At 38.2% G+C, this 26,984-nt stretch overlaps 4 protein-coding genes across 4 annotated transcripts; 1 reads left to right on the top strand and 3 right to left on the bottom strand.

Annotated features, from left to right (window-relative positions):
• Nucleotides 1–2,175: 2,175 nt before the first annotated feature.
• Nucleotides 2,176–4,049, bottom strand: LOC146929557 (uncharacterized). The gene is made up of 2 exons (XM_085707353.1): nucleotides 3,345–4,049; nucleotides 2,176–3,261 (listed from the first exon to the last, which is right to left on the bottom strand). The coding sequence occupies exons 1-2, from the start codon at nucleotides 4,047–4,049 to the stop codon at nucleotides 2,176–2,178; spliced, it is 1,791 nt and encodes a 596-aa protein (XP_085563479.1).
• A 1,210-nt stretch (nucleotides 4,050–5,259) lies between these two features.
• Nucleotides 5,260–6,114, bottom strand: LOC146929558 (uncharacterized). The gene has a single exon (XM_085707354.1). The coding sequence runs from the start codon at nucleotides 6,112–6,114 to the stop codon at nucleotides 5,260–5,262; it is 855 nt and encodes a 284-aa protein (XP_085563480.1).
• Nucleotides 6,115–18,410: 12,296 nt separating this feature from the next.
• LOC146929559 (equilibrative nucleotide transporter 3-like) lies at nucleotides 18,411–21,477 on the bottom strand. The gene is made up of 8 exons (XM_085701424.1): nucleotides 21,351–21,477; nucleotides 20,483–20,638; nucleotides 20,252–20,395; nucleotides 20,060–20,165; nucleotides 19,726–19,898; nucleotides 19,477–19,637; nucleotides 18,755–19,013; nucleotides 18,411–18,658 (listed from the first exon to the last, which is right to left on the bottom strand). The coding sequence occupies exons 1-8, from the start codon at nucleotides 21,438–21,440 to the stop codon at nucleotides 18,551–18,553; spliced, it is 1,197 nt and encodes a 398-aa protein (XP_085557550.1). The 5' UTR covers nucleotides 21,441–21,477; the 3' UTR covers nucleotides 18,411–18,550.
• Nucleotides 21,478–23,666: 2,189 nt separating this feature from the next.
• On the top strand, nucleotides 23,667–25,022 carry LOC146929560 (uncharacterized). The gene is made up of 3 exons (XM_085707355.1): nucleotides 23,667–23,784; nucleotides 24,162–24,619; nucleotides 24,810–25,022. The coding sequence occupies exons 1-3, from the start codon at nucleotides 23,667–23,669 to the stop codon at nucleotides 25,020–25,022; spliced, it is 789 nt and encodes a 262-aa protein (XP_085563481.1).
• The last annotated feature ends 1,962 nt before the right edge of the window (nucleotides 25,023–26,984 follow it).

A 26,984-nucleotide genomic window follows, 5' to 3' on the forward strand; every position in this document is an offset into this window, starting at 1 on the left:
AACTAGCAGAGGCTCGCACTACTCTTGAGCAGGAAACTGATTCCTCCTGGAAGCTGGCTGAGGAGAAGGTGTCCTTGGAGGAAGCTCTGAAGAAGGCGGACCTCCCTGGAGAGGACGAGGCGGAAGACCTTGCGGTCCTGCGGCGTGCTGACCTTGTGGACAGGATTGGTGAGCTGGAAGGAAGCTTGGTGGACGCCGTCCGACTTGGCTTCGATCGGCCAGTGGCTCAGCTGAGGTTGGTGAACCCGAATATCGAACTGAACGTCGAAGGAATTCATCCCCTCAGTGAGGTGAAAGACGGGGTGATCACCCCGCCTCCTGACCTGGAAGAAAATGATGGGCATGTTGATGACGCCTAGGCCTGATGAGGCCTTTGTAATTAATTTTTCTTCAACAATCAAGTTTTTAATGACATTGTGCGCCCTTAGTGGTTTTAGCACCTTTTATAATATAGTTGCATTTTTCTCAATTACACTTGTATGATTTACTTTCAAGTATAATATTTTGAATTTGATTGCTCGTTGTGTGAGGCTTTTTAATACCGTTTGAAGTATTTGTTGAGAGCGAACTATCTATCTTGTGTGTTTCACAGACTGCAATAATTCGTATGCTCTTAGCTGTTCGACTTGTATTGTTGCTCGCTTTTGAAGTGCGAGGTTTTTAAGCCGAAGTTCGTTTTGCTGTGGTGGGATGGACTACCCCTCGCAGTCATTATTTCGATGAAGTGATTTAATTACTGGAGAGTTTAGCATGCCTGCCTGACTTCTTGTCACTTTGACTTGATGAAATCAAAGTTTTGCCAATTTCTTCCCAGGTAGCTAGTTACTTTGTTTGGAAAGTTTTACCTTTGCGTTGTTTTGCAAGGAAGAGTCTGGGGCAGGTAGTTTCCAACTGTTTACTCGGAATATTAGTTGGAAGTATTGCACATCCAAGAGATCGTTTATCTGAATGTGTGTCCAAAGCTGTGGACGTGTAACAGCGGATGAACGAAGAAATCATTCTAAGTCCAACGCACTGAGGCGTGAATCACCCATCACGAGCTGGTGTTCTACCAAACATACCGAGCAGTGATGTCGCAGCGGTAAGCGTACATACTGAGGAGTAACAGAATTTGCTTTGTAAATTTCTCTCATCCTTCTCTTTTTGGATTCGGAGTGGCATGACTTTGCTCTTCCGTTTATTTGCTCGTTCGAGAGCGAGGAGTTTGTTGTATAGAACTGAGTATGTACACTAGAGTAAATTGGCATTGTCTGCCATCTAAGTGTAATACCTTTTGAGTTTTTCTGCATTCCAAGTCCTTGGAATTGTGTTTTGGTGGAGATCTTCGAGTCCGTAAGCCCCTGTCCCGGTCTTCATCCAGATCCTGTAGGGGCCGTCCCAGTTGGTGGCGAGTTTCCCTTCTTCAGAATCCTTCTGGTTTTGCCGAAGGACTAGATCGCCTACTTCGAATTCCCTTCTTATGACCTTCTTGTTGTGGCGAGCGGCTATTTTTTGTTTTAATGCTACCTCTCATAAGGTAGCTCCGACCCTGACTTCGTCGACAAATTCGAGCTCTTCACGTAGATTTGCCGTGTTGGCTGGGAAGTCAGTGGTGGCGCCAGTACGCCATATGAGTTCGGTTAGCTCAATGGGTAAGACCGCCTCTGTCCCATACGTAAGTCGAAAAGGTGACTCGCCAGTCGTGGAATGGGGAGTAGTTCTGTAGGCCCAAAGGACCGCGTGCAACACTTCAGCCCATTGGGTTTAGAAGCTTCTAGTCTTCTCCGTATTCCTCGCAGAATGACCCTGTTCGCAGCCTCGGCTAGGCCGTTGGCCTGAGGGTGTTCGACGGAGGTGAAGCTTTGTTTGATGCCGATATTCCTTAGGTAGTCCTGGAACCTTTGATCCGTGAACTGTGTGCCGTTGTCAGATATCACTTGTGCCGGTACTCCAAATCTTGCTAGGATGTTTCTTTTGAAGAAGTGAAGTACGTTTTTAGCCGTGATCTTGGCCAATGGTTCTGCTTCGATCCATTTGGTTGAGTAGTCGATTGCGACGACCAGATATTTTAACTGCCCAGTGGCTTTGGGGAATGGTCCCAAAAGGTAGATGCCCCACCATGCAAAAGGCCAAGGGGAAACCAAGGATGTCAGCTCGGCGGGGGGTGCTAGATGCATATCCCCGTGTCGCTGGCATTTATCGCAGAGGTTTACGTAATCTTGGGCGTCTTTCAACATGGTGGGCAAATAGTACCCCGCTCGCAGGACTTTTTTTTGCGAGAGCTTTGGCACCAAGGTGTTGTCCGCATATGCCGTCGTGGACGTCAGCGAGGACTTCTTGGGTCTCGTTGGGTCCTAAACACTTTATTAGTGGAACGATGAAGCCTCTTTTGTATAAGGTTCCCTCCACCAAAGTGAATGAGCAGACTCTTCGTTTCAACCTTGTCTTTTCTTGCGGGTCCGAAGGGAGTTCCCCATTCTCTATGTACCGAGAGATGGGTCCCCTCCAGTCTTCCATTCCAATGATCGAATTAATCTCTTGAGGTAAAGCGCCTCTATCCTGGATGCTTGGTTCGCTGAGAACCTCTTGTATTACTGTCTTGTTCCCGTTCGCAGTTCGTGTACTTGCGAGTTTTGAAAGAATGTCTGCCCGAGTATTCTGTTCGCGGGGAACGTTAGTTACTTTGACAGTTTCGAATTCTTTCATCTTTTCTAGTACTAACTGGACGTACTTTTGGAGATGGTATTCTTTTACTTGGAACTCTCCTGTGACTTGGGAAGCCACAAGTTGCGAGACGGTGAAGATTTTCACCTTTCTGGCCCCCATGTCATGGGCGGTTCGCAAACCAGCCAGGAATGCCTCGTATTCTGCAGTGTTATTCGTAACAGGGAAAGGTAAAGCGAGGGAGATTTCGACAATGATACCTTTGTTTCTTTCTACGATTATTCCGGCTCCGCTCCCATTGGAATTGGATGATCCGTCTACGAAGACGGTCCATTCCTCAGAACTATCCTCAGTTGGGAAATTCATCTCGGCAAGAAAGTCGGCGAATACTTGTGCCTTCAGTGCCCTTTTGGATTCGTAATGTATGTCGAACCCAGGATCTGCCTGATGGGTTGGTCTGTCCGGATTACCACCGTGTAAGCTAGAAAGTACTGCCTCATTCTTCGTTCTGCTGTGAGGAGTGCGAGAGCTACCTTTTCGATTCTCTGATACCTTGTTTCTCGCCCTAGCAGTGCTTTGCTGGTGAAGTAGACTGGTTTTTGTCCCTCCGTCGTTTCTCTGATGAGCATGACGCTTACCGCGTTAGAAGAGACGGATAGGTACAAGTACAGTGTTTCACCTTAATCGGGTCGCGAGAGTACGGGCGGTGCCGAGAGGGTCTCTTTGAGATGCTTCAGAGTGTTCTCGCATTCCTCTGTCCACTCGAACTTCGTTTCTTTCCTCAAGAGTTTGAAGAAAGGAAGAGCGTGTTGGGCAGATTTTGCCACGAATCTGGAGAGGGCAGTTAGCATTCCGTTGAGTGTCTCGATGCACTTCTTAGAGTGGGGCGTTGGGAGTTCGGTAAATGCGCGGCACTTATCCGGGTTCGCCTCTATTCCTCTTTCAGTTAGGTAGAAACCAAGGAATTTACCCGCTTGGACTCCGAAGGTGCATTTATCTGGGTTGAGTTGCATGTTGTACTTCCGAGTTTGTTCAAAAACTCTTCTGAGGTGAGCGGCATGATACACCTCTAGCTGGGATTTTACGATCATGTCGTCCATGTAGACTTCAAGGATATCACCTAGAAGTGTCTTATCATAGACTCTGTTCATCATTCGTTGATAAGTTGCCCCTGCATTTCGTAGACCAAAGGGCATTACGTTGCAGTAATAGTTCCCTGATTCGGTCATGAAGGCTGTTTTCATTTTATCTTCTTCTGCCATGGGTATTTGGTTATACCCAGAACAGACATCCATGAAGGATAAAAGTTTATAGCCGGAGGAATTATCTACGAGTTTATCGATGTTAGGAAGAGGATATGCGTCTTTAGGGCAGGCCCTATTAAGATCGGTATAGTCAACACACATACGCCATTTTCCATTAGATTTCTTGACAAGTACAACATTGGAGAGCCAGGTAGTGTATTTGGCCTCAGAAATAAAATTTACCTCTATGAGGTCTTTTACAGCTTTTTCTGCAGCCACTGATTTTTCAGGAGACTATTTTCTACGTCGCTGGGCTACAGAGCTAACCCCGGGATCTACTGTCAGCTGGTGACAGGCGACGCTAGGGTCAATTCCGAGCATGTCAGCCGCGCTCCATGCGAATAGGTCGGGGTTCTTCCTGAGGCAGGCGATCAGCTGGTTCTAGACAAGTTTGGGGAGATCCTTGCCAATCTTGAAATTTTTCGAGGGGTCGCTTCCAAAAGGGACAAGCTCGAACTCACCATCAGGAATAAGTCTAAGAAGTTTCGCGTTGAACGGATCCTTCTTCTCCCGTTTTTGTTCCTTCAGGTCTTCCTTGGTGAACCTAGGGTCAAGTTCGACCAAGTTGGCATCCATAGTGCTCGCAGCAGCGTTCCCTCTATCTTCAGCAGGTTTGCTGGATTGGGAAGCCTAGTCCTGAGATTTGTTAGCTTGGAGGAAACATCTTCTTGCAGCTTCGATGTCTCCATTGAAAGAGGCGATGATGCCATCCTTCGCATGGTACTTCAACTTCAGGTGAGCGGTTGAACATGCGGCCCCTAGCTGGGCGAGCCCAGTTCTCCCTATGATGCAATTGTAGAGAGAAGGGCAGTCGATCACCAAGAACGGGATCTTTATTGTTTTCTCAGTCGATCACCACGTACCCCCATGGCTGAGTAGATGAGCCGTTGAAGCCGTAGAGTTCATCTCCAACGTAGGGAGAAAGGTTTTTCTCCGTCAGTTGAAGAGTCCTGAACTGGCTGGTGTACATGATGTCGCACGAGGCCCTGTGTCGATCAGGACTCGTCGGATGTCTGCATTAGCCATCGATGCTCGCACGAGCAAAGGAATGGCGGAATTCGAAGCACCACCAGGAAGCTCAGAATCGTAGAATGCCAAAGGTGGCCTCCCTCCGCAGTTGGTGGGGGCCATGGAATTGACGCTCATGAGCTTTTCGAATTTCCTCTTCATGCTTCCTATGGAGATGTTCAGCGTTCCTCCGGTGATGATGTTGGCAATGGGGAACTATTCCCAGGTGTATGAGTAGGGGGTGATCTCTACGTTGTCGGGGAAATCACCGAGATGTTCTACGGACAAGGTTGATGATCTTTCTTTATGCTTCTGGGCTCTTCACGACCTGTTTGAGCCGCCCTCTCTGGATGAGGAGCTCAATTGCATCTTTCAGATGGATGCAGTCGTCGGTGGAGTGTCCGTGACATTTGTGGAATCGATAGTATTTTGTCTTGTCGACCCCCTTTCTCTCCTGAGATGGAGCCTTTGGTGGCTTGATACCAGCTTCTGTCAGATCGGCTACCGCGATCTCGGTGAGATTTTTCACCCTTGACATGGCCAATGGAGTGTACTCGGTGAAGTGACCGTTGGGCCTCTTGCTTTCCCGAGCAGCTTTGCCTTCCTTCTTCTTCTCGTGGAAGGGCTTCTTGGTGGATTCAGCAGCAGGCTCCTCCTTCATGTATTTATTGAGGCTGTACGCGTACAGCTTCTCTTCGTAGGCGATGTAGATCTTTGCGATCGCTAGGAACTCGTTGAGAGTCCTTGGGTGATCCAAGCGGACAGCTTTCTTGACGTTGGTGTCCTTGCACAGACCCTTGGCGATGAGGTACAGTTTCATTATTTCATTGGCACCTCGTGCCTGAACATCTTCTTTGTTGAACCTCTCGATGTAGTCCCGAAGGGGTTCGCTCCTTCCTTGAACAATGGCTTCAAGAGACGCCACCGTTTTTGGTTGCGTTCTTGAAGCTGTGAAGTGGGTTGTGAACTCGTTGCAGAGGTCGCTCCATGAGTTAATGGAGTTTCTCCTTAAGTTCTTGAACCATGTGACCGCTCCTCGTCTCAAAGTAGTGACAAAGAGCTTACATTTAACGGCGCCTCGCACCGACCTGTAAGTGAGAACCGCCTCGATGTTCTCGATGTGCTCGTCTAGATTAGTCGTCCCATTGTATGAGTCCATTTATGGAGGTTTCTCCAGTCTGCGAGGGATATGAGCTTCTCGGATGCGTCGTGTGAATGGACCGTAAGCGTTGCGGTCGTAACGAGCATCGCGAGTGTCCTCGGAATCTGAGGGAGACCAAGAACGTCTGTTCCGTCTAGGCGGGGACCTTCTAAGGGGAGATCTCCTCGAGGGAGATCGTCTTGGCGGTGATCGCCTAGGGGGAGATCGTCTTGGTGACCTCGATGACCTCCTGGTGTAGCTCGGAGATCTGATGCTTACGGAACGCCAGGGAGATCTGGAACGGGGCCTGTGAGGGCTTGTTCCCCTTCTGCTACGTGTTGGGGAAGGAGTTCTCCTGGTTGAGACGATGTGACGCGATTGTTCCAGATCCATCAGGCGTCGGTTCTATTCCTCGATTAACGACGTTTGCCGTTGAACCGTGCGGATCAGGTTACCGATGAGAACATTGGTTGGTGTGGCATCCCCGGGTGTCTCCGTAGGTCGTGAGGGGCCTTGCAAAGGTATTTCTTGGAGAGGAACTATGTGAGTTGGTTCCTCCCTGTTTGTTTCCACAGGTGAAGGTGTAGATGTCATGCCATCCTGTTGAAGGACGTGCACCTCACTTCGTAACTGGGAATGAGCACCGTTGGTAGTCATGGTAGTTTTTATGGAAAGCTTTGGTTTTTAGGAGTATAAAAATGAGGGATCTTGTATATTTCCCACAGACGGCACCACTGATAGTACCTGACTAGAAGGTGACTGCCGGTGCTCTGAATACGGTGGTTGCTACGGTGGTAGAATGTGTTGGAATGCTTCTTGGAGCGGATGGGGGGTGTGTACCTGCAGGCACTCCGACGCTCAAGTCAGTAGAGATTCAGAGAGTGAGGGTTTTAAAGGAAGGAAAGATTCTACCTTGGGGACTGTATTGAGTCCCCTATTTATAGAGGTGGAGGGCTGCAGAGCCGTTGTGGTGGCACACCTGGCTCTGGCGGTTACGAAATCGTGGGAAGTGTAACCGCCAGAGAGTTTATTGCGAGAACATGCAGAATATACAAAGAGACGTTGGGGTTCGTTTGAATCAGTCTTGTTCGCTCCTTGCACCCCCTCGCAGAGAGGGGGCGTCACAAGTAATGCTGCCAAATGTGAAGTTTGGGCTTTGGATTATATTGGGCCTAAGTAATGGCCACATTGTTTCTAGATTCTACTATTTTAGCAGATGTGTGTGAGAATATATTTCAGGAGCTGAACAATCTAATTCAAGCAAGGAATGATCTGGTTCATAAGGATAGCTATGAGAAGCTTTGGAAGAGATTAAAGGAGAGTGTAGACTTTGTCTTGACTGAGCTTCAGAGAACTTGTATGGATGCTCAAGACTCTGCTCAACAAAAGCTTAAAGATTGGCTAAAGGGAGTTGATAACAATCTTCAAGAAGTTAAAGTGTTAAGAACTTGGGTGCAAAATCCTCTATGCATAAGACAAAGGAATGCTACTGATTTCATTCCTACTGGTGTGCATCCCAAGGAACTGGACTTAACTTGGTTGAACAAGGTTAACTTCAAATCAGCCTCTTCTAGTTTGGATTTGATGCACAGGAATGTTGATCTGGAGAGAGAAAATAAGAAGCTGAAGAAAGAACTCCTGGAACAGAAGCTACTTTTGCTTGAATACAATTCATCCACAGAAGCAAAGCTGGAAGAAGCAAGAATAAGGGAAGACAACTTGATCAGAAGTAATGAATATTTCAAGAGAGAAATGAAGCAGCAACAAGAAGAGACAAACAAGATGCTGAAACAGATGATGGACATGTTCCACAAGCAAGCCAACCCTTAGTTGCACACCTTATCTTTTAGCTTGTTTAGCTGTCTCTTAAGTTTCTTTGTTGTGCTTCTGACTCAATTTTGTATATGATCTTATTTCGCTTCTGAACAAAGTTTTTGCGCTACTGATCAATTATTATGCTTCTGAACTTATGTCTTATAGAATTTTTTTCCTCACTATGTTTTTCTTAACTCTTTCTTTTTGTCTTTAGTTTTTATACTTTTTGTTGATGACAAAAGGGGGAGTAGATGTATAGTATTTATAGGCTCTGAGCCTCATTAATTTAATTTTAATCAAGTTAAATTAATAGGACCTTCTTCTTATCTCTTAGTCTATTAATGTGGGAATATTCTGAGTGTTAATTTTGTTTTTAATGATGAATTTAATTAACATGGATAGAACTCAGAGGGAGCTTACAAACCTCACCTTTAAGTACTATTAGACTCAGGGGGAGCTTACAAACCTCAAACCCTTATAGTCAACTTGTTAATTAGATTAATAACAGTTGCACATTTTAAATACTAATGTTTGTCATCATCAAAAAGGGGGAGATTGTTGGAACAAAATATGTTTAACATTACCCTTTGAGAGTTTTGATGATAACAAGGTATTAAAAATTGTCAATTGGATAAGCTAATATTTGTTCAAGTGTACAGGACCATAGACAAAAATTTGACATCTTAAATAAGTTCTGGAAGAACAATAGAGAGCTAAGGAATCAACAAAAAGGAAGCTTGAAGCATCTGAAGAGAAGTGCTCCTGAAGTATAGTGCTCCTGAAGTGATGACGTCATCAGAAGCAAGTTCATCAGAAGCATCTCATCAGAAGCTGAATATCACCAGAAGCTGAAGTTCATCAGGAGATGCAAGACTTAAAGCTTCAAAGGTTGTTCAATGGATTTAATCTCGTCTAAGCATTGCAGAAGACTGGAAGAGTGAAGCAATGGCTATTTTGAAAAGATTTGAAGGCATTGGATGCTTGTTCTTTAAAGAGCGTTGACAAAGTACAATTGTACGAAGTGTACAACCACTACCTCCACTATTCTGTTTTTGTCTCTGCTACAAGACAAGAAAAACAGCTCTGCCTGCAACGATGTTCCTTCACAATTGGAATGGATTTGAAATTGATCCTTTATAGGACAATAACCATATCTGGCTAAAGATCATTGGTGATTGATCAAAGCTTCAAACGACTCTATTTTGATGTGCTGGCAATTCACAACGTCTCTTTCACACCTCTATATAAAGGAGTGAAGACTTAGAGATTGGCAAGGACTCAACAATAATTTGCTAGTGCCAAAACTCTACTGAAATTATTCTGCATTCAAAGTTCACTTAGAATTTCTTAACAACTTTCATATCTTAGAAATTCTAGAGTCTTAAGAGTCTGTATCCACTACAAGAAATCCTGCAATTAGCCAGGGAATTATGCCAGGAGCATGAACCCCTGGGAAATTTGCCAGGAGTAAAGCCAGGGAAACATGGTGGGAAATTACACAGGACGTGGCCCTCGCATAACCCCTGGCATCATTTTAGGCGGGAAGATAAATTTTAAATTGGTCTGCAAAAACTGAGTTTTGTCAGGTAAAGACAGGAGAAATCTGAGGGAGAGCCCCTGGCAAATTGCAATGGTACTGCAGAAGCGACATCACCACTGCAAAAGCAAATAGATATTAAAACATTCTCCTGCAAAGCTTGCCATGCCTGGACCGTTGACTGCTCCCTACATTTAGCCAGGGGCAGCTCCTGGCTATGGCCTTGGCACCTTTTATAATATATTAGCATGCGTGCCTTCACCCCTTCATTGTTCCAACACTTAGAAAAACAATTCCTCTTTCTCTTTTCTTTTCTCTTTTCTTCTTTCCCCCCTATACATTCATCTCCTACTTTTCTCATTATTTGGTAAAAAAATCTTTCACTTATATTTCTTTTATTTTCTACAATAAATGTTAAACTTATTTATTGACTTAATTTTGTTTTGTTTGCTACAACAGTGTTGTACCCATTTGGAAATCTGATTTCAATTCCGCCTCCCGTGAAGCCTTCTCTTTGGATCTGCTTTTCTTTTATGTTTAACAGGTTAGTTTAATTATAATGTGTTGTGTTGATTTTTGTTGCTGTTTATGTGAAAAAATTGTGAAGCTTCTCTTTGGATCTGCTTTTCCATTTGCTGTTTATGTTGGCCGAAAAAATTGAAAAAAAAATGATATGTATTGTGAAGCTTCTGCAGTAAACACATGCTTACAATTGTGATTTCTGCAGTAAACTATAACAGCAAGCATGTGTTTATGCGAGGGAGATAAATTTTTGTTGAGGTTTAGAGAAAATTGTATATTTATTGAAATTGTGATTTTCTTTTGAATATATGTTATTTTGGTAGATTTGGGTGGATTATATGTATAATTATAGTTATAGTTTTATTAGAATGACAAAATATACTAGATCCAACAATAAGATTTATAGTTTATAATATTTTTTTTATTTAGAACTATTTTTTAAAAAATATTTAGCACTGTTTTTAAATTAATTTTGGAGAAAACTGTTGATTTCTTAGAACTATGAGATGGTATTTTTAATTTAGAGAAAATGGTTTTTAATAATATAAATAACTTAAACTAAGAGCTGTAATATTTATTTTGAAATTAATAATAAAAACTGTTAATTAATTTTTTATATTAAATCTTTTTATATAAAACTGTTCTTAATTTTTATATTAAATTTGTAGCCGCCAACGAACATATGAGGAGCAACTGGCTCAGTTTAGGCAAGCACATGAGAATGGGAGTTCAATTCAGCAAGCGTCAGTTCCGGATCCCAATGTAGAGCCTTTTCCGATTTATGGCGAAGGTGGAAGCGAAGAAGGAGGCAAGGAGATTGAGAGCGATGATGAGGAGTGAAGTTGGACCCTTATGACGTGTTCATGCATGTTATTTTATTTTGCTTTTATTATCTATGGTATAATATTTGGGGAAGTTTGTTATGCTTCCCGATACAATTGCTACTTATGGTCTGTAACATTATTCCATATAATTTTAATTTCATTACTGTTAGACTTAATATTTTGTGGGTGCTATTACTTTAATTTTTATTTTTAACTACTTATTTTAAAGCAATTAAATTTAAAAAACCATTTAATTATGTTTTTTAAATTATTTTAAATGATTTTAAAATAATGAAATTAAAAAAAGCAATTTAAAATTGTTTTAAATTTATTTTAATAATTAATTTTAATTATTTTAATGAAATTAACGTTTTTTAAAAAACAATTAAAAACCATTATTTAAAAAAATTATCTATGCAATTTGCCAGGGGTATACCCCTCGCAATACTCCTGTCATATTTGGGGTAAGACTGCAGCTGATTGGACAGTGCGTCAGAAAAGCCTGCAGTGCGTCAGCTAAGCAGGTTGTTGAGTCAGACAATTTGCCAGGGATTTTGCCAGGAGTTATAAGAGGGGTTCATACAGGAGTGTGTCCCTCGCAGATTTGCCAGGCGCAAAGGCCCTGGCATAGCAATTTGCTAGGAGCGCATTTGCCATTGATTCAGCTCCTCACAAAAGCCCTGGCAAATGGCTTTTTCCCAGGGATTCTTGCAATTTCACAAGGAATCCGCCCCTGGCTAATTGCAGGATTTCTTGTAGTGATCTGATTAGTATTGTGAACACCACTGATTGTATATCAAGTGTTCAACCTCAAACATTTTTCTTTGTAATTCTGTTTGAATAGAAGTCTCTTGCAGTTGTGCTTGAGCATTAGAAGTCTCTTGATTGTGTTCAGGAGCATAGGAAGTCTCTTGCAGTTGTGCTTGAGTAGTTTGTGTAACAACCCGATTTTTCATTAGATTTATTTTATTTATTTAATTCTTTTATGTGTGTTAATATGTGCTCATATGTGATTAATTGCCTCTGTGTGTATTTTTGGTTGGGAATTGTAGCATTCGGTGTAGAAGGGTATTTTAGTCATTTTGGACTTAGGGGTATTTTGGTCATTTTGAGAGTAGGGGTAATTTAGTAATTTTGTTGAGGATTATTTTTTTAGTGCTTAGTGAGAGTTGTTATTTTACTAAGTGCTAGGGAGTTGTAGTAATTTATTTTATTACCGGTAGGTGACCGTTAGTATTACATTTTACCGTTAAGTGAGTAGTAACATTTGGGTAAGAGTAGAAATGGGTTAGACCCATTTAGGTGTTATGAGTTGAACCCAATTAGATGGAATCTATATAAGCTCTAGTTGGTAGAGGAAATAGGGTTTTTGCCAACATTTTCATTTTCAATTGAGAAGAGATAGAGATAGAGATAAAGAGAAGACAAGGGTTTGAAGAGGAGATCTAGAGAAGGCTAGAGGGAGGTCAAGCTTCAAGGATTGGAGCTAGGATTGGAGCTAAAGTGAAGCCTTAGTGTTGATTGTGAAGAATTGAGGTAAAGGGGTTAGGCTTTAATCATAATCACTTAGTTGTAGCTTCTACCCTAATTCTCTACATAAGTGCTTATTTGCATAATTGATTATTGTGGAATTAATTGATGAAATTCGTGCTTATGCTTTGAGGTAATGTTTGGGTATGTGAATTTGTTGATAATCATGTTGTTGTTAATGAAAATTACATGTTCAATATATGCCGATATGCATACTTTGTTGATTTTGCTCAAGATTGTGTAAATTGTTGTTGTTGTGTTTGATTTATGATGATTTCATGTTTGAATGAAGTTGTTGTTGAATTAGATATGTTGTTGTTGTTGTTGATTTATACCATGGGTATTCCATTTTGTGAAGTTGTTGTTTGAATTGGTGAAGTTTGTGCTAAGTTGTTCATGTGAAGGACTAAAATGAACTTTTGAAATATGAGGTTGTTGACTGAGTTTTTGATGTTGTTGGATGAATTGGACTTGGTAGAATTTCTGTTTTCATGTTGTGGTTATGTTAGTCGAGTCGTTTGGGAGAAAACGGGTTTTTCGTGTGAAATGTCGGTGTTTAAGCGTTTTTGCAAATAAGTGATTATGTGAGGTTTTGGAAAATGATTTTGGGGTGGTTGAAACTTGAATTTTTCTGGACATTATGATAGAGCCAAGTATCAGGAGCGTGTAGGCGAAAACGGCATCGAAATCTGATTAACGGTTTGAATTTTATGCGCGAAATGGTGAAATTGGAAAAAACGAAGAAAAGTTGTGCTGTCAGTCGACCACGGCCGTGCGTATGCACGCATGGGCCGTGCTAACTTTCTGCCCTTTTTGGCACGGCCGTGCCCGCGCATGGCACGGGCCGTGCGTGCTGACAGAACTTCGGTTTCTGCGGTTTTTGTGCTTTTTCACCCATTTCTGCTTTGAATTGGCTTTTGGTGTAAACATGAAAGTTGTAGATAATTTTGTTAGCTTTCCAGTGGCTTTGGTTTGACTTGAAAATGATTTTTGGTTTTTGAGTTATGAGGAAAATACTCCAAGGAGGTCTTAGTGAAATTTTACGAAAATTCAGCATAATTATTTCTAAGTCAACCCAAACCTTAAGGATTGTTTCCAATCTTCGAAACTTGAGTTTTATGAGTTCAATTAAGGTGTTTAATGGTATTTAAACTATGATGTGATGGTTCTAACTTGTTTTGCTTTAAAAAATGAAACTTTACTTGAAAAACGATAAAGTGAGACGAACTTTGTGAATTTTATGATTCCGTTGTGTTTAGCCTGTGAAACGTGATTGTATACTCTACTACACTTATATGTGACTTAGAGGTATGCTTAGTTGAGGCATTGGATCTTGTTTACTTGGTTCTGGTTCGATAACTTCAATTATTTTGAAAATGGGATAATATAGACGAACTTGGTTGAAAATGCTTCTTTTGAACCAATTACCTTACAATCTTTCATGAATAGTTTTATATGATTAAATGAGGATATGTGGATGATTGTTAGGTGTTGAATGTGATGTTTATCATAATGTGTTGTATTTTCTCCATTAATTGAATTGTGAGAAATGGTTATGAGTTGTTGAACTATATGATATAGTTGATGTTGATGTATGTTGATAATTATGATGATGATGATGTTATTGGTTATTGATGAATATGATGATGATTTAGTTGATGATGTGGTGATGACTCTTATGTGAATTGTGATTGTTGAATGTGTGGACATGTACACTTTATAATGCAAAAGTCGTTGAGCTAGTCAATGTAATTGGAGGTGTACTTTTACATTGTCGTTGTTGTGGTGAAGTTGTACATTATCGGGTCGTTGTTTTATGTCCATGCATCATATCATATTGAGTCATGTATTGAAATGTAAAAGGAGGTGTACTTTTACATAGTTGTTGTAAGAGGAGGTGTACTCTTACATAGATGTGCGGTTGGCATCTAATGACTGTTGTTATGGTACCACATGCATATATGTGTCGAGTATAGGTGCATTGCATATTGAAAGGTTATCTTGTTGTTGCATGTGAATGGTGATTGTTGATGATAAGTGTGTTTGATGAATACATACTTGTGACATTTGGAATTGATTGGTTGATGAATTGTGTCATAGTTGAATATGTGACTTGGTGAATCTACTTGATGATAATTATTTTGGTAATAGTAATGAGGGAGAATTATATATGTATATACATATGATATGGTGATCTCTTTGTTGATGATGATTACTGGCTTATAACTTGAAATGATGAATTGTACTTGTTGAGTTAAGCATGCTAGATGAGTAATGAGGTGAGTAATATTTTCATTAATTGATGTTGATAAATGATGAGCTTTTGTTGATGACTTGATTAAAGATTAGATATGTCTGTTATGCTATGATAATAATGTGATAGCTTGAAGTGCAAGTGATGGGGGATAATCATGTAATGCTAGTATTCTAGGAGGGATGGTTATGTATATGTGATATGTATGAATCCTTGAATGCTATGTTTATTATTTATTGATTATGATTAATGTAATGCTTACCCCTAGTGGTTTCGACCGCCTACCTGTCTGTATGGATGGGTAGACGTTGTGCAGGATTAGTTGCTTGGTGAGTTACTTGCTAGATGTTTGGATGACGAGAGCTTTCTCCGTTGTCGTGTCGGAGTCGTAGGTCTAAGATCTGATTAGGCTTTAGTATCTGTTTGTTATTTCGGATTCTATTGCTATGTTGTTGATATTGTCCACTTGTCGGACTTGGAGGATTTTTATATGATGTTGTATTTTGACCATGGCATATATATTTGGGAGATGTATGAATTATATTCCGCTGTGACTGTTGAGACATTATATATATATATATATACGCATGTATGTTTGGATTTTGGATTTTGTGTTAGACGTAGCGTCTATTTCTTGAATATTTGTTATATTCGCGTGTTTTATCGCTTTAATAGAAATAGGGTGTTATAGTTTGAAGTCTCTTGCTAAGTTTAGCAGTGAGCAGTTGTATTCAGATATTACATTTTAGTGAACTCTCCTTGGAAGTGCAAGGGGGGCATGACTACTTCCGGTTTGTGGAAGGAACCTGTATAATTGCTTTGTGTCTTTCTTCTTTCTCTCTCTGTTTTTATCCGCTGCAAGTTAGTCCTGAACATCACTTCAGAAGTAGAACTCTATCTGCTACTGATTAGTGTTTTCAGCTTAGGAGAAAACGAAGAAAAAGCTAACACAATTCAACCCCCCTTCTTGTGTTTTTCTCACCTTCAAAATATAGATCTCGTGTTAGGATCAGAAACTATATATGGAGTATACAATCTGTTAAGATCAGAAACTAGAGAGGTGAACTTGATTTAACATCGTTGGTCGATTAAGGTAACACATGATTAATAGATTAGGATGAGCACCTATGTACGTTTCGGGGTGCGGTAAAGAGGAGTCGGCATCCCATTTGTTCTTTCATTGTCATGTTTTTGGTTCTCTTTGGCAGCATATTAGATCTTGGATTGGAGTGTCGGGAGTTGGCACTGACAATGTCCGTGATCATTTTTACCAATTTATACATTATTCAGGTCATTCAAAGGCTCGTCGTTCATTTTTACAATTATTATGGCTTGTTTGCGTGTGGATGGTGTGGAATGAACGAAACAACAGACTGTTCAACAACACGGAAACACCTATTGAGCAGCTATTAGTTAAAGTTAAATTCCATTCGTTGTCGTGGCTGAAAGCCAATAAAACCAATTTTGTGTACGGTTCTCAAAGTTGGTGGTTGAACCCTCTTTATTGTCTGGGTATCGACTGATTTTTATTTTGTAATTATACTCTGTGACAGTTGGTTTGCCGGGTCGGATCCTTTAGTACTTCTTGTACTGAGGAGGTTCCATCGCCGTTGTTAATATATCCCATTTTGATTTCTTAAAAAAAAAAAAAAATTAGGATGAGCACCAAACTTTAGAACTGTAACATTAGATTGTTAATCGAGTATAATCAATTCGGAGGTGTCAACACCTTTATCACAGGCATCCTTTAATCACAAACTTACCATGCATAAGTTAACAGTGATAGACATGTAACTAAATATGGATTACTTGTAGTATAATCAATAGTTTAGCTGTAGTAAAAATTAGGAATAAATTCTCTTTATAAATAATAATCATCATATAAATTAAAGTATCAATTAAATATTAAAGAAAATAAACAAGAGGGATAACAAGTAAATTTATCTTTCTTGAAATTGCGGTGAAATGACGTTGGCGAAATCGAAGTAAACAAACACGACACCATGAAAGGAGATAACCTGCCAAACAGTAATCCATTATATAACATGAGGCGTGACAAAGTCACTGTCCTTAAGGATTTATCCGCCTCATAAGCGCATATCCTCCCAGGATACAACATGTTCTTCCCTGAATGTGAATCACATCAGAGGTGGCAGAACAGCTTGAATCTGATAAAACATTAGGAATGATGCACCCAGGAAACCTAAACTTGATTTTCTAAGGAAGAGGAAATTAATTTTTGTATAAAGGTTAGTCTGCCATGTAAAATAAAGGATAGAGAGTTAAAAAGAAAATGGTACTCCCCATTCTCACAAACTAAAACTTGCGTTACTGTTAATAGATGAAATTGGCAGTTTTAATAGTGAGAAAAAGTAGGCATTAACTTCTCAAATATAAAAGCAATTGATACTCAAAATATAACGTGCCTTCTTAATTATTTTCGGTTGCAAAATAAAATTCCATTCAAATGATAGTATAAATGCTTAGATTTAACCAAGTCAAAATGATGTGGCCAAAAGAATAAGACCAAATCAACTATTAATTTTAATCATAAATAAAATAATAATAATTTTTTATTAACTATATATTATAAAACTTTTGAAATATACAAAAATTACAACAATCCCCCACATATTTCAAAAGTTATACTCCCTCCGTCCCGGATTAACGGAGCCAAAGGTTTATTTCACACGTATTAAGAAAAATGTATAAATGAAGGAGAGAGAAAAATAGTTTTAAGTGCACTTGTTAACTATTGGTGCATTCTCCACTATCATAAATGTAAAGTGGAATATATTAAATTGAGAATGATGAAAGTAGTATTAATTAAAGTTATAAAGGGAAAAAAGTAATTAATTTTATATTGAAAAGTGAAATGTCTCAGTTATTTTGGGTCTTTTTTTTTTTTGCAAATGGCTCAGTTATTATGGGACGGAGGGAGTAATAAAAGGTTAAAAAGAGTTTTCTTGGGTAAACATCATAGATATCTAGATGTAATGCATCAGAACAGTGTAGCAAGCTATGGAACCCGTCCTAGACTAATGAGACTTAACACACAATGAATTGGTTTAGAAAGCTATGGAACCCAAAACACTTGTTGTATGCAAGAGGTCTCAGAATCACGTTACACCCCACAATTCTTGCTGTTACGCGGTTGTGCGCTAATAGGCCGTGCACGTGCCTGGTATTCATGAGTGCTCTAGATAAGGATTTATCCCCCTTATATGCGCGCATATCCTCCCAGAATACAACATGTTCTTCCCTGAATGTGAATCACATCAGAGGTGACATAACAGCTTGAATCTGATAAAACACAGGAATGATGCACCAAAAAACCTAAACTTGATTTTCTAAGGAAGAGGAAATTAATTTTTTGTGTAAAGGTTAGTCTGCCATGTAAAATAAAGGATAGAGAGTTAAAAAGAAAATGGTACTCCCCATTCTCACAAACTAAAACTTGCGTTACCGTTAATAAATGAAATTGACAGTTTTAATAGTGAGAAAAAGTAGGCATTAACTTCTCAAATATAAAAGCAATTGATACTCAAAATATAATGCGCCTTCTTAATTATTTTCGGTTGCAAAATAAAATTCCATTCAAATGATAGTATAAATGCTTAGATTTAACCAAGTCAAAATGATGTGGTCAAAAGAATTAGACCAAATCAACTATTAATTTTAATCATAAATAAAATAATAATAATTTTCTATTAACTATATATTATAAAACTTTTGAAATATACAAAAATTACAACATTAGCAAGGGATTTGTAACTCAATATTTGTCGAAACAGTGAGGAAAAATTAACCGAAATTGGATTTAGCTTTGTACATAATGAAACACCAAACATTCATAAATGAATAAAAAAATATTCATAACCAAGAACTTAGAAATTAAAGAAAAAGCAAAAACTATACATCTGATTCTGAATAATGCCTATGTCATGTCTAAAATTTAGCATGGTTGAGATCTCACCATCCTTTACCAATTAACCATAACCAATCAGCTGTTACACCTGCAAAAATACCTCCAAGGATGAACAACACCAAGATATTTCCCAAGGCATTTTGTTCAGGTCCCTACATAAGTAAACACACACAAGTATTAATCAATGGATCAATATTTAAATAATTCTAAACCTCTAAAAAAAATTAGTTTCTTAAAGGATTCTTCACCTTATAGCCTTTAGGGGCAGAAGTCAGAACACAGACAGTGAGGTAGCCATTGGTTAACCCTAAGAAAGATGTCAACATTATCATCCAACCTTGAGTACCATACTTTGCAGTGAAATAAAATGCTGGTATAAGTACAAATCGGGCACAGACGGAAGCAGTGATCATCTTTCTGGACTCCATGTTTAGGATTTTAATCAATGGAACGTATCTTCCGACAAGATCCCACGCATTATACATAGCAATTAACACAAGAGCATACCTGCAAAAAATATGGAAAGATTAACAAGCTCTTCAATTGGGAGATACAAACAAAGATCTTAACCCACTTTTGTTGTTTTGAGATGTTTAGTGTTTTAAAACTATGGAGTGAATGTGTAAAAATGTTTTGCACATGCATCTAATTATATCTCACAATGATGACAGATAAGTTATGGAGTAAATAGTCAACTTAATGCGCGAATGTGTTAAGCGTCATCGTCACTACAAATAATCTTTAAATGTATCTTTCATTAGTTATTTTAGCCATCAAATATGTCTTTCTATTTATCACTTTAGTCAAAAAATTACTAATGAAAGATACAACATGAGATATTTTTACATTTCCCATACATTTTGTGAATATATAGTGAATCCACCATGCACATTTACGGATCAAAATGCCTATTTAGTTGAAGTTTATGACTAATGAGAACCAAGAATAATCATGTTGTTAATGAACTTACCAGGTGCCTAAACTGTGTTTTCCGGTATCTTCTGATAAAAATCCAGGGTATATAGCTAATGTCAGGATATATATCAGAAACAAATCAAGTGCATAATCTTTGTTTTCCCATAATAATTGCTTGTTTCCTTTGCGCTCAAATTGCTTTGATTCTCCGGTGGCCTGAAAAAACATAAGGTAGTGTAATAAATAAACTGAACCTCAAAAGTTAGGAATTTCCATGAAAAACTGAAAAGAAAAGAGACAGTACTTCTCCATGTGAGGTCTGGATGCCAACTGCAGCAAGATCAGCTGCGACAGTTTTGGATCCTTCTGATGCCGCTTTTGAACGATAGTACTTCACAATTGGTAATTTCGGAAACACAAATGCATAGAGAACCGCACAAAGAAGTTCAAAGAGTATTGATATGGAAAAGAACATAACTGCATGGACAGTATAATTACAAATTATTAGTATGAGAATATACTAAAAAATTAATGAATTAGCATTTTTCAAAGTTATTCCTGCCAAATTTAACAGACTACAAATAGAGACTAAAACAACACCTATTCTTCTATGCTAAGCATTAGAGTGTTGAACTTACTCGCTCCTTTGCGAAGACCATCCTTAGAATTTTCAAATATTGCTTTTGTGATTAACCTCAAAACAGATGTTAGTGCACCCGAGGCTGCTTCACCTGCAAGAAAAGACTGCAAAAACGAAAAAACCATTAAAATTTCGCACATATTGAAGGAAATTTTTGAACTTTGTAGTAAACTCAATTGGTGATGCTGACCTGCATGAAATCTGGATGCATTAAGGATATATCTCCAATCATTCCTCCTTGTGCAAGGGCATCTGCTATTCCAAAAACGCCGCTAACTACGCATATACCAATGAAAGTTCCAAGCCCTCCTTTTCCAGATGATGCTAAATCCAACTACGGCAAGTAAATAGGAGAAGTAAAATAAACATAAATGCATATTCTAGAGGAACAAAAGTGTATAAACAAATGAACATGATTTACAATTAACACGGCCATAGAGCTCAAGAAAAAGAGTGTATATCCAGATAGATTCCGCTTTCTTGTATTGAGTTTTGCTTCGTGGTAAGCAAGTATTGCCATTGTTCCGAAAGCAAATGGTTGGTATACAAGAGTAAGCACCCTAGAGGGATGATAATTCTGCACAAAGAGGAAATGAAATTAAAAAACTTCAATTCAAAAGCAATCATGTGATATAATATAATTATACAACACAATAATAACAACTTTCTATATGTAAGAAACACAAAACTGAAAGATGCATATGGGTTGAAGAAAACAAGATATGAGGGCTAGTTATAATGTGCAGTGATGTAACAAGATATGCTAATCTAATTTAAAAACTACAATCAGTTCATTGTTTGTCCAAAAGGTCCAAATAACTTAATATATATAAATAAACAAATAGCATATGTTAATCTGTGATGAAATTCATCGATGTATGATTCATTATTCCTTATAGTTAAAATTGGATATTAAAACTGGAAACACTGAAAATTGAACCAGAGAGAACTAGGTTTTTAACTCTATAATTATCCACATAACAATCTAGAATGTTGGTTCACAATACATTCACAATACAATATTGAGATTTTCCAGAAAATTTCTTAATTTGTGATGGACACTTCAGGGTTACTTTATATGCCAATTCCTTGACTTTGGTGCTATATATTGTATTCTGTGAAACCCTATCCGATTAGTCCTTATATTAACCCTTCTACGGCTGAATACTGAGTTTTCAAAACAAAAAATAGGACTTAGTACCGAGATTTCAAAACAAAATTAAAAAAACCATTAAAAAATGTATCAAATACATCAACGGAAAAAATGTATCAGAGAATAGATAAATTACCGGAAACAGAATAAGATAGTAATCTATTATTGTGAGCATACTGCTCCAAGTGAAGAGAACCCCGTTGCCAAGAATCCAGCAAACCAACATTGCTGCAAATTTTCCCTGCCAATGCCAGAAAATTTAAATGATGAAATAATTCATGTTTAGCAGTATTAAATAATAATTAAATTACTAATTAGCAGTTTATTATGTATTACCTGAAGACGTGGTGGAGGCTCAATTTCAGCCATGGCTACCTTACTTAGATACTTAATTCTCTTCAATCAATCAAACACTGGAAGAATAAATGTAAAGAAAAAACTTTAGTCAAAGGTAATTGAAATAAACCCTAAACCCTAAAGAATCCATACACTATTCAGATAATTTATTCAAACCAAAACACACATATTAAATAACAATAAAATCCTTCAAAAAAAAAAACAATTAAAGAAAGATCAAAAGCAAAACAAAACAAAACAAAAAGAAATAAATTAATTTACGCCGACAATAACAATGATTTTAATTCATTATACATGTACACATAGTGCAATGATTGATTTCTTGTAAAAAAAGATCGATTTCAACACATAACCGATGCATTTGAAATGAAATTAACAAAAATCAAGCAGAAAAACAATATACCAGTAAGGGATAAGTGACATAGCGTGAAAGAAAAAAAATACCTACATGAAAAAAAAAAGACCTATAAACGATGAAAACACACTTTCAACTGAGACTCCACTTAACAACAGTATAAGAAACAAACAATGCTCAGTGTTTTTTAAAGACTCAGTTTGTTACCAATAATATGGAAAAGTCGGGCTCAGAGAGAGATTCTAGGACGAAGGGGTGGCAAAAAAATCCGTTACCGCGGCTATTCGCAGATAAAATTTGTCACGGGCGCTGGGTAGCTAAATGGGTATCCGCGGGTAAAATAAATGGGTATTTAACTACCCGTTACTTTATTGACACGAACGCGGGTTTGATGTTACCCATGCCCGCGGGTATCCGTATCCGTTAATAATATATATATATATATATATATATATATATATATATATATATATATATATATATATATATATATATATATATATATATATATGGGGGCCGTTAACTTGCACCCACCTAAAAACACTAAGGTGCAAGTTAACAAGCTGCACCTACTTGAACTTTACTAAAACACCATTTTGTCTCTATTAAACTTTATTTTAATTAAAATGACATTTTTGTAAATAGCATAAATAATATTTGTTTATAATAGAAAAACATGGATGTTTTGGTAAATAACTAGTAGGTGCAAGTTAACAAGCTGCACCTACTTGTACTTTACTAAAACACCCTTTTGTCTCTATTAAACTTTATTTTAATTAAAATGACATTTTTGTAAATAGCATAAATAATATTTGTTTATAATAGAAAAACATGGGTGTTTTGGTAAATAACTAGTAGGTGCAGATTGTTAACTTGCACCTTAGTGTTTTTAGGTGGGTGCAAGTTAACAGCCCCATATATATATATATATATATATATATATATATATATATATATATATATATATATATATATATATATATATATATATATATATATATATATATATATATATATATAAGAGTTTTTGGATGTTTATTTGGATTTTGGATGTTTTTATCTTTTTATTTTACTTCAAGAATTTGTATGGATTACGTAAGAATCATATGCATTACATAATGATGAATTTGTTTGAGATTATGTAAGAATCATGATTTTTGTTTGAATTATGGTATGAATTATGAAATTTGAATGAAATATGTTATGTATGGATCTTTGAAAGTTGAAGTTTGTAGGTAATTAAAAAAGTATTTTTCTTTGTAGAACAAAAAATCAATTCAAAAATTCATGGGTACCCGTGAATATCCGTGGGTATCTAAATACCCGTGGATTATCCGTATAGAGATACCCGCATGAGTACGGGGACGGACACGGGTACCATATTTATCCAACAGGGTGGGGACGGATATCATACTACCAGTACCCATTGATATCCATTGACATGCTAGGACGAAATGTGGATATTTTTTTACAAAAAAACAAAACGAGAGATGGGTATATTTTGTTCTCTGACTTTCCAAAGACTTGTTAAAAAATATTTGGCCACACAAATTACTCATGTTTTTGTTTTTTCTTTATTAAGAAAATTACTCAATTCTTGTTACAGCTTTGACATTTTGCGGTTATGCATTTAATTTTTAATTATGATCCAGCTAGCACACTAACGATTTTTTCGAAATTGTTCAAACTCTATAGGTTTTTATTTTTTAAACTAGCAACAAACTTATGTTAAGCATAGTCATGTGCTCCGTACAGTTGGATGGTGTGAATTTCGAGAAATTGTCCGATGAGGATAATGGCTTTTTGGTGGCGCCATTCTCTACGGTAGAAATTGAGTCGGTAGTTCGAGATAGTGCTGGTAACAAAAGTTCGGGCTCATATGGTTATAATTTTGTTTTTGTGAAGGAGTTTTGGTACTTGATTAAGGATGAGGTTTTAATTATGTTCGATCAATTTCATTCAAATGAGATGCTACCCAAGAGTATGTTGGCGTATTTCGTGGCTCTTATCCTAAAGGTGTCGTCTCCATTGGCGCAAAAATATGTTTGCATCAAATATTCATTTAAAAATATATTTGCATCAAATCTTCCTTCATACAGTACAAAAATATATTTATCGTCCATAAATATATTTTCAGCAACAATCTTCTGGAAGCACACAAAATATATTTAAAACAAATATTTTATATTTTTAGAAACAATTCTTCATCCATCAATTTTGAGTCAATTTCAACAGTTGCAGAAGGTTTTAGTGGGTTGATGAGAAACGCAGTGCACTTGAATTTGTTTGAGGGGTTTACGATTGGAGGAAATGGTTTGGTGGTGTCTCATTTGCAATATGCCGATGATAGTCTTTGCATTGGGAAAACTTTGGTGGAGAATTTTTGGATGATGAAGGCGCTTTTGAGAGGTTGGGAAATCGTCACAGGGTTGAAGATTAATTTTTTCAAAAGCTCTTTTATAGGAGTTAATATTCCGGGGGGATTTATGGCAATGGCGTGTGATTTTTTGAATTGTAGTGAAGGTAGTCTCCCGTTCAAGTATTTGGGGTTATCGGTGGGGGCTAATCCGAAGAGTTTGACAACATGGGAGCCGATGTTGGAAAGTTTGTGTGGGTGGTTGAACTCATGGGGGCATAAGTATATTAGTTTTGGAGGTAGAATCGTTCACGGAAATTTGGTTCTTAAGAAGCCGGTATATGTATATGTGGGGAAGATGAAAGTTAGAGTTCAAAGAGAATTTCTTTGGAGGGCGAAAGAAAATTAGTTGTATGAAGTGGAAGTTGGTGTGTCAATAAAAGAAAAATGGAGGTATTGGGATTAAAGATGTCCGGGTGATGAATGTGTGTTTATTGACTAAATTGAGATGGATATTGCTAAATGAGGAAAATGCATTGTGGAAAGATGTTCTAGAGGAAAAATATGGCCCATGCAAGGAGTGTTTGTTGGAAGGTGGAGGTACATCATGGCTGCGGTTCACTTCGGTTTGGTGGAAAGATGTAGTGAAGTTAGATGATTTTGGTAGCCTAGGATGGTTTAATGGCGAGATTTTGCGCAAGGTGGGAAATGGCTTGAAGACAAGTGTGTTGGAAGGTTAATTGGCGTGGAGGTGGGAGCTTTGCTCAAAAATATCCAAGACTTTATTTGATTTCAAGTCAAAAGGAGGCAATGGTGGGGGAGATGGGGGCAGTTTCGGAGGTGGGTTTGAATTGAAATTTTATTTGGAGAAGAAGACTCTTTGTGTGGGAGGAAGAGTTATTCATTAGCCTTTTGGAGGATTTGGAGGGTACGAGATGGACTATTGAGGAGGTTGGAACTTAGAAGAGAATGGTTTTTACTTGGTGTGGAGATTGGAACTTAGAAGAGAATGGTTTTTACTTGGTGAAATCGGCTTACTTGAAGTTGGAAGGATTAGTGTTGTGTGAGGATTTGTGGGGAGTAGTGAAGAAACGGGTGCTTGAAAATATGTGGAATAGTCCTGCTCGGTCGAAAAGTGGTTGTGTTTGGTTGGAGGGTTTTTCTTAATTGAATCCCAACTAGAGGTAATCTTGCTTTGAGAAATGTTTTACCACCAGAAGGGTCTACCGTCTATGTTGTGTGTGATGTGTAATAGGAAGGAAGAAACGGCTCTACACCTTTTTTTGCATTGTGATGTGACGAGTTTGGTGTGGTTAAAATTGATGATGTGGTTGGATTGTTAGTTTCTAACCCAACCAAATTTCTTTGTTCATTGGAAGTGTTGGAGTGTAGGTGGGAGAATTAAAAAGGTAACTAAAGGTCTTTGGTTAATTCGGCACACAACCATTTGGGTTATGTGGAAAAAGAGAAATGACAAGATTTTTAAGGGGAGATATATTTTAAGGTGGATGAATTGGTTAAAGAAATTACGGTGTTGTCTTGGAGGTGGATGTTGGAATGGACTCGCACCCCGTCTTATCTTTTTTGCGAATGGTGTTGGAATCCAAGACTTTGTCTCGAAAGATAGTGGTCTTTGGTTGGTAGGAATTAGCAGGGTGCTTGCTGATGCAGTTTTGAAGTGCAGGCCTGTCTCAGGCTGTTATTTTTGTGCTTTTGGTGGTGTGCTCTGCGTGGTTCTTTTGTGTTACTGTCATGGTTTTGTGCTACCTGTAGTGCTGCCTTTTGACAGTTAGCCTTTGTCTTGGCTATTTTGTTTAGATCGTATTCTGTAAGTACCTATTTTGTTAGGTAATGGGGAAGGTAGTGTACTGTTGTTGTTAGGCGTGAACTGTGATTTGGCAGCGGTGCTGTGTTTTGGGTTCCTGGGACGCCTTCGTTTTGGATAGTGAGGCATGGGTATGCAGATGGTGCCTTGTCCGTTTGTACACTCCGGCCCCATTATTTGGGTTGTTTTGGGTGTTTGTTTTTGGAGGTGTTCCGTATATATGTGGCGCCAATTGTATTCACTTTTAGTTTTTTCCGCGAGTGTCTATGTGTCTTGCATTTACTGGACAAGAATAATATTTGCCATTTACTCGACATAGTTGATTAATTTTAATTATTTTTTTAAATTAAATTCGTGTTTTTATGTGATGGTAAGCTGGTACCCCACATTTAACAATTGATGTTCGAATTTAAGCGAACCGGTTATCGAAAGAACTGTGAACCGCCCTGTACAAACCAATTCATGGTTCTGCATAGTATACACGAATTATGTTACCATGCTTTTAAGTACCCATAACGGAGAACACCTCTCATTCTGTTTAAATTTTCCTTAACTCATCCTGATCAAAATCTTTGAAACTATCACAACCATGTCTTCTGAAGATTCCCAGAACAGTGAACATAATTATGGTGGGATCGAGAGTTCCTTCTCTGATCCGCCAGCCTCTTCAAGTTCACTCCAAGTTGATGAACCTTCATCCTTTCATACTTGGTGATAAGATTTGAATAAACATGGACGAACTCGAAATCATTTGATGCAGTTACGATGCGGCTGCACGCGTGATTAAACATCACACTGCAATTGTGGTGCGATGTCGCAGCGCAGACTACTGTAACAACATTATTGTATCCACAATTGCGGTTACGGACCGGACCAA

Source organism: Medicago sativa, chromosome 4 (genome assembly GCF_051527215.1).
Source record: "Medicago sativa cultivar Bolivia chromosome 4, Bolivia_mono, whole genome shotgun sequence".
NCBI lineage: Eukaryota > Viridiplantae > Streptophyta > Magnoliopsida > Fabales > Fabaceae > Medicago > Medicago sativa.

Bases quoted from the DNA above. Each gene is read 5' to 3' on its own strand.
- LOC146929560 (XM_085707355.1), top strand. From the start codon at position 23,667: ATGTGCTCCGTACAGTTGGATGGTGTGAATTTCGAGAAATTGTCCGAT. The intron at 23,785-24,161 runs GTAACAAAAGTT...CAATTTCAACAG, and splicing joins GGTAGTTCGAGATAGTGCTG to TTGCAGAAGGTTTTAGTGGG. The intron at 24,620-24,809 runs GTATATGTATAT...TTGCTAAATGAG, and splicing joins ATTTGGTTCTTAAGAAGCCG to GAAAATGCATTGTGGAAAGA.
- LOC146929559 (XM_085701424.1), bottom strand. From the start codon at position 21,440: ATGTTGGTTTGCTGGATTCTTGGCAACGGGGTTCTCTTCACTTGGAGC. The intron at 19,899-20,059 runs GTAAGTTCAACA...CTGTCCATGCAG, and splicing joins TGGTCTTCGCAAAGGAGCGA to TTATGTTCTTTTCCATATCA. The intron at 19,014-19,476 runs GTAAGTTCATTA...TATTTTTTGCAG, and splicing joins AAACACAGTTTAGGCACCTG to GTATGCTCTTGTGTTAATTG.
- LOC146929558 (XM_085707354.1), bottom strand. From the start codon at position 6,114: ATGGACTCATACAATGGGACGACTAATCTAGACGAGCACATCGAGAAC.
- LOC146929557 (XM_085707353.1), bottom strand. From the start codon at position 4,049: ATGTGTGTTGACTATACCGATCTTAATAGGGCCTGCCCTAAAGACGCA. The intron at 3,262-3,344 runs GTACTCTCGCGA...CATGCTCATCAG, and splicing joins AGACCCTCTCGGCACCGCCC to AGAAACGACGGAGGGACAAA.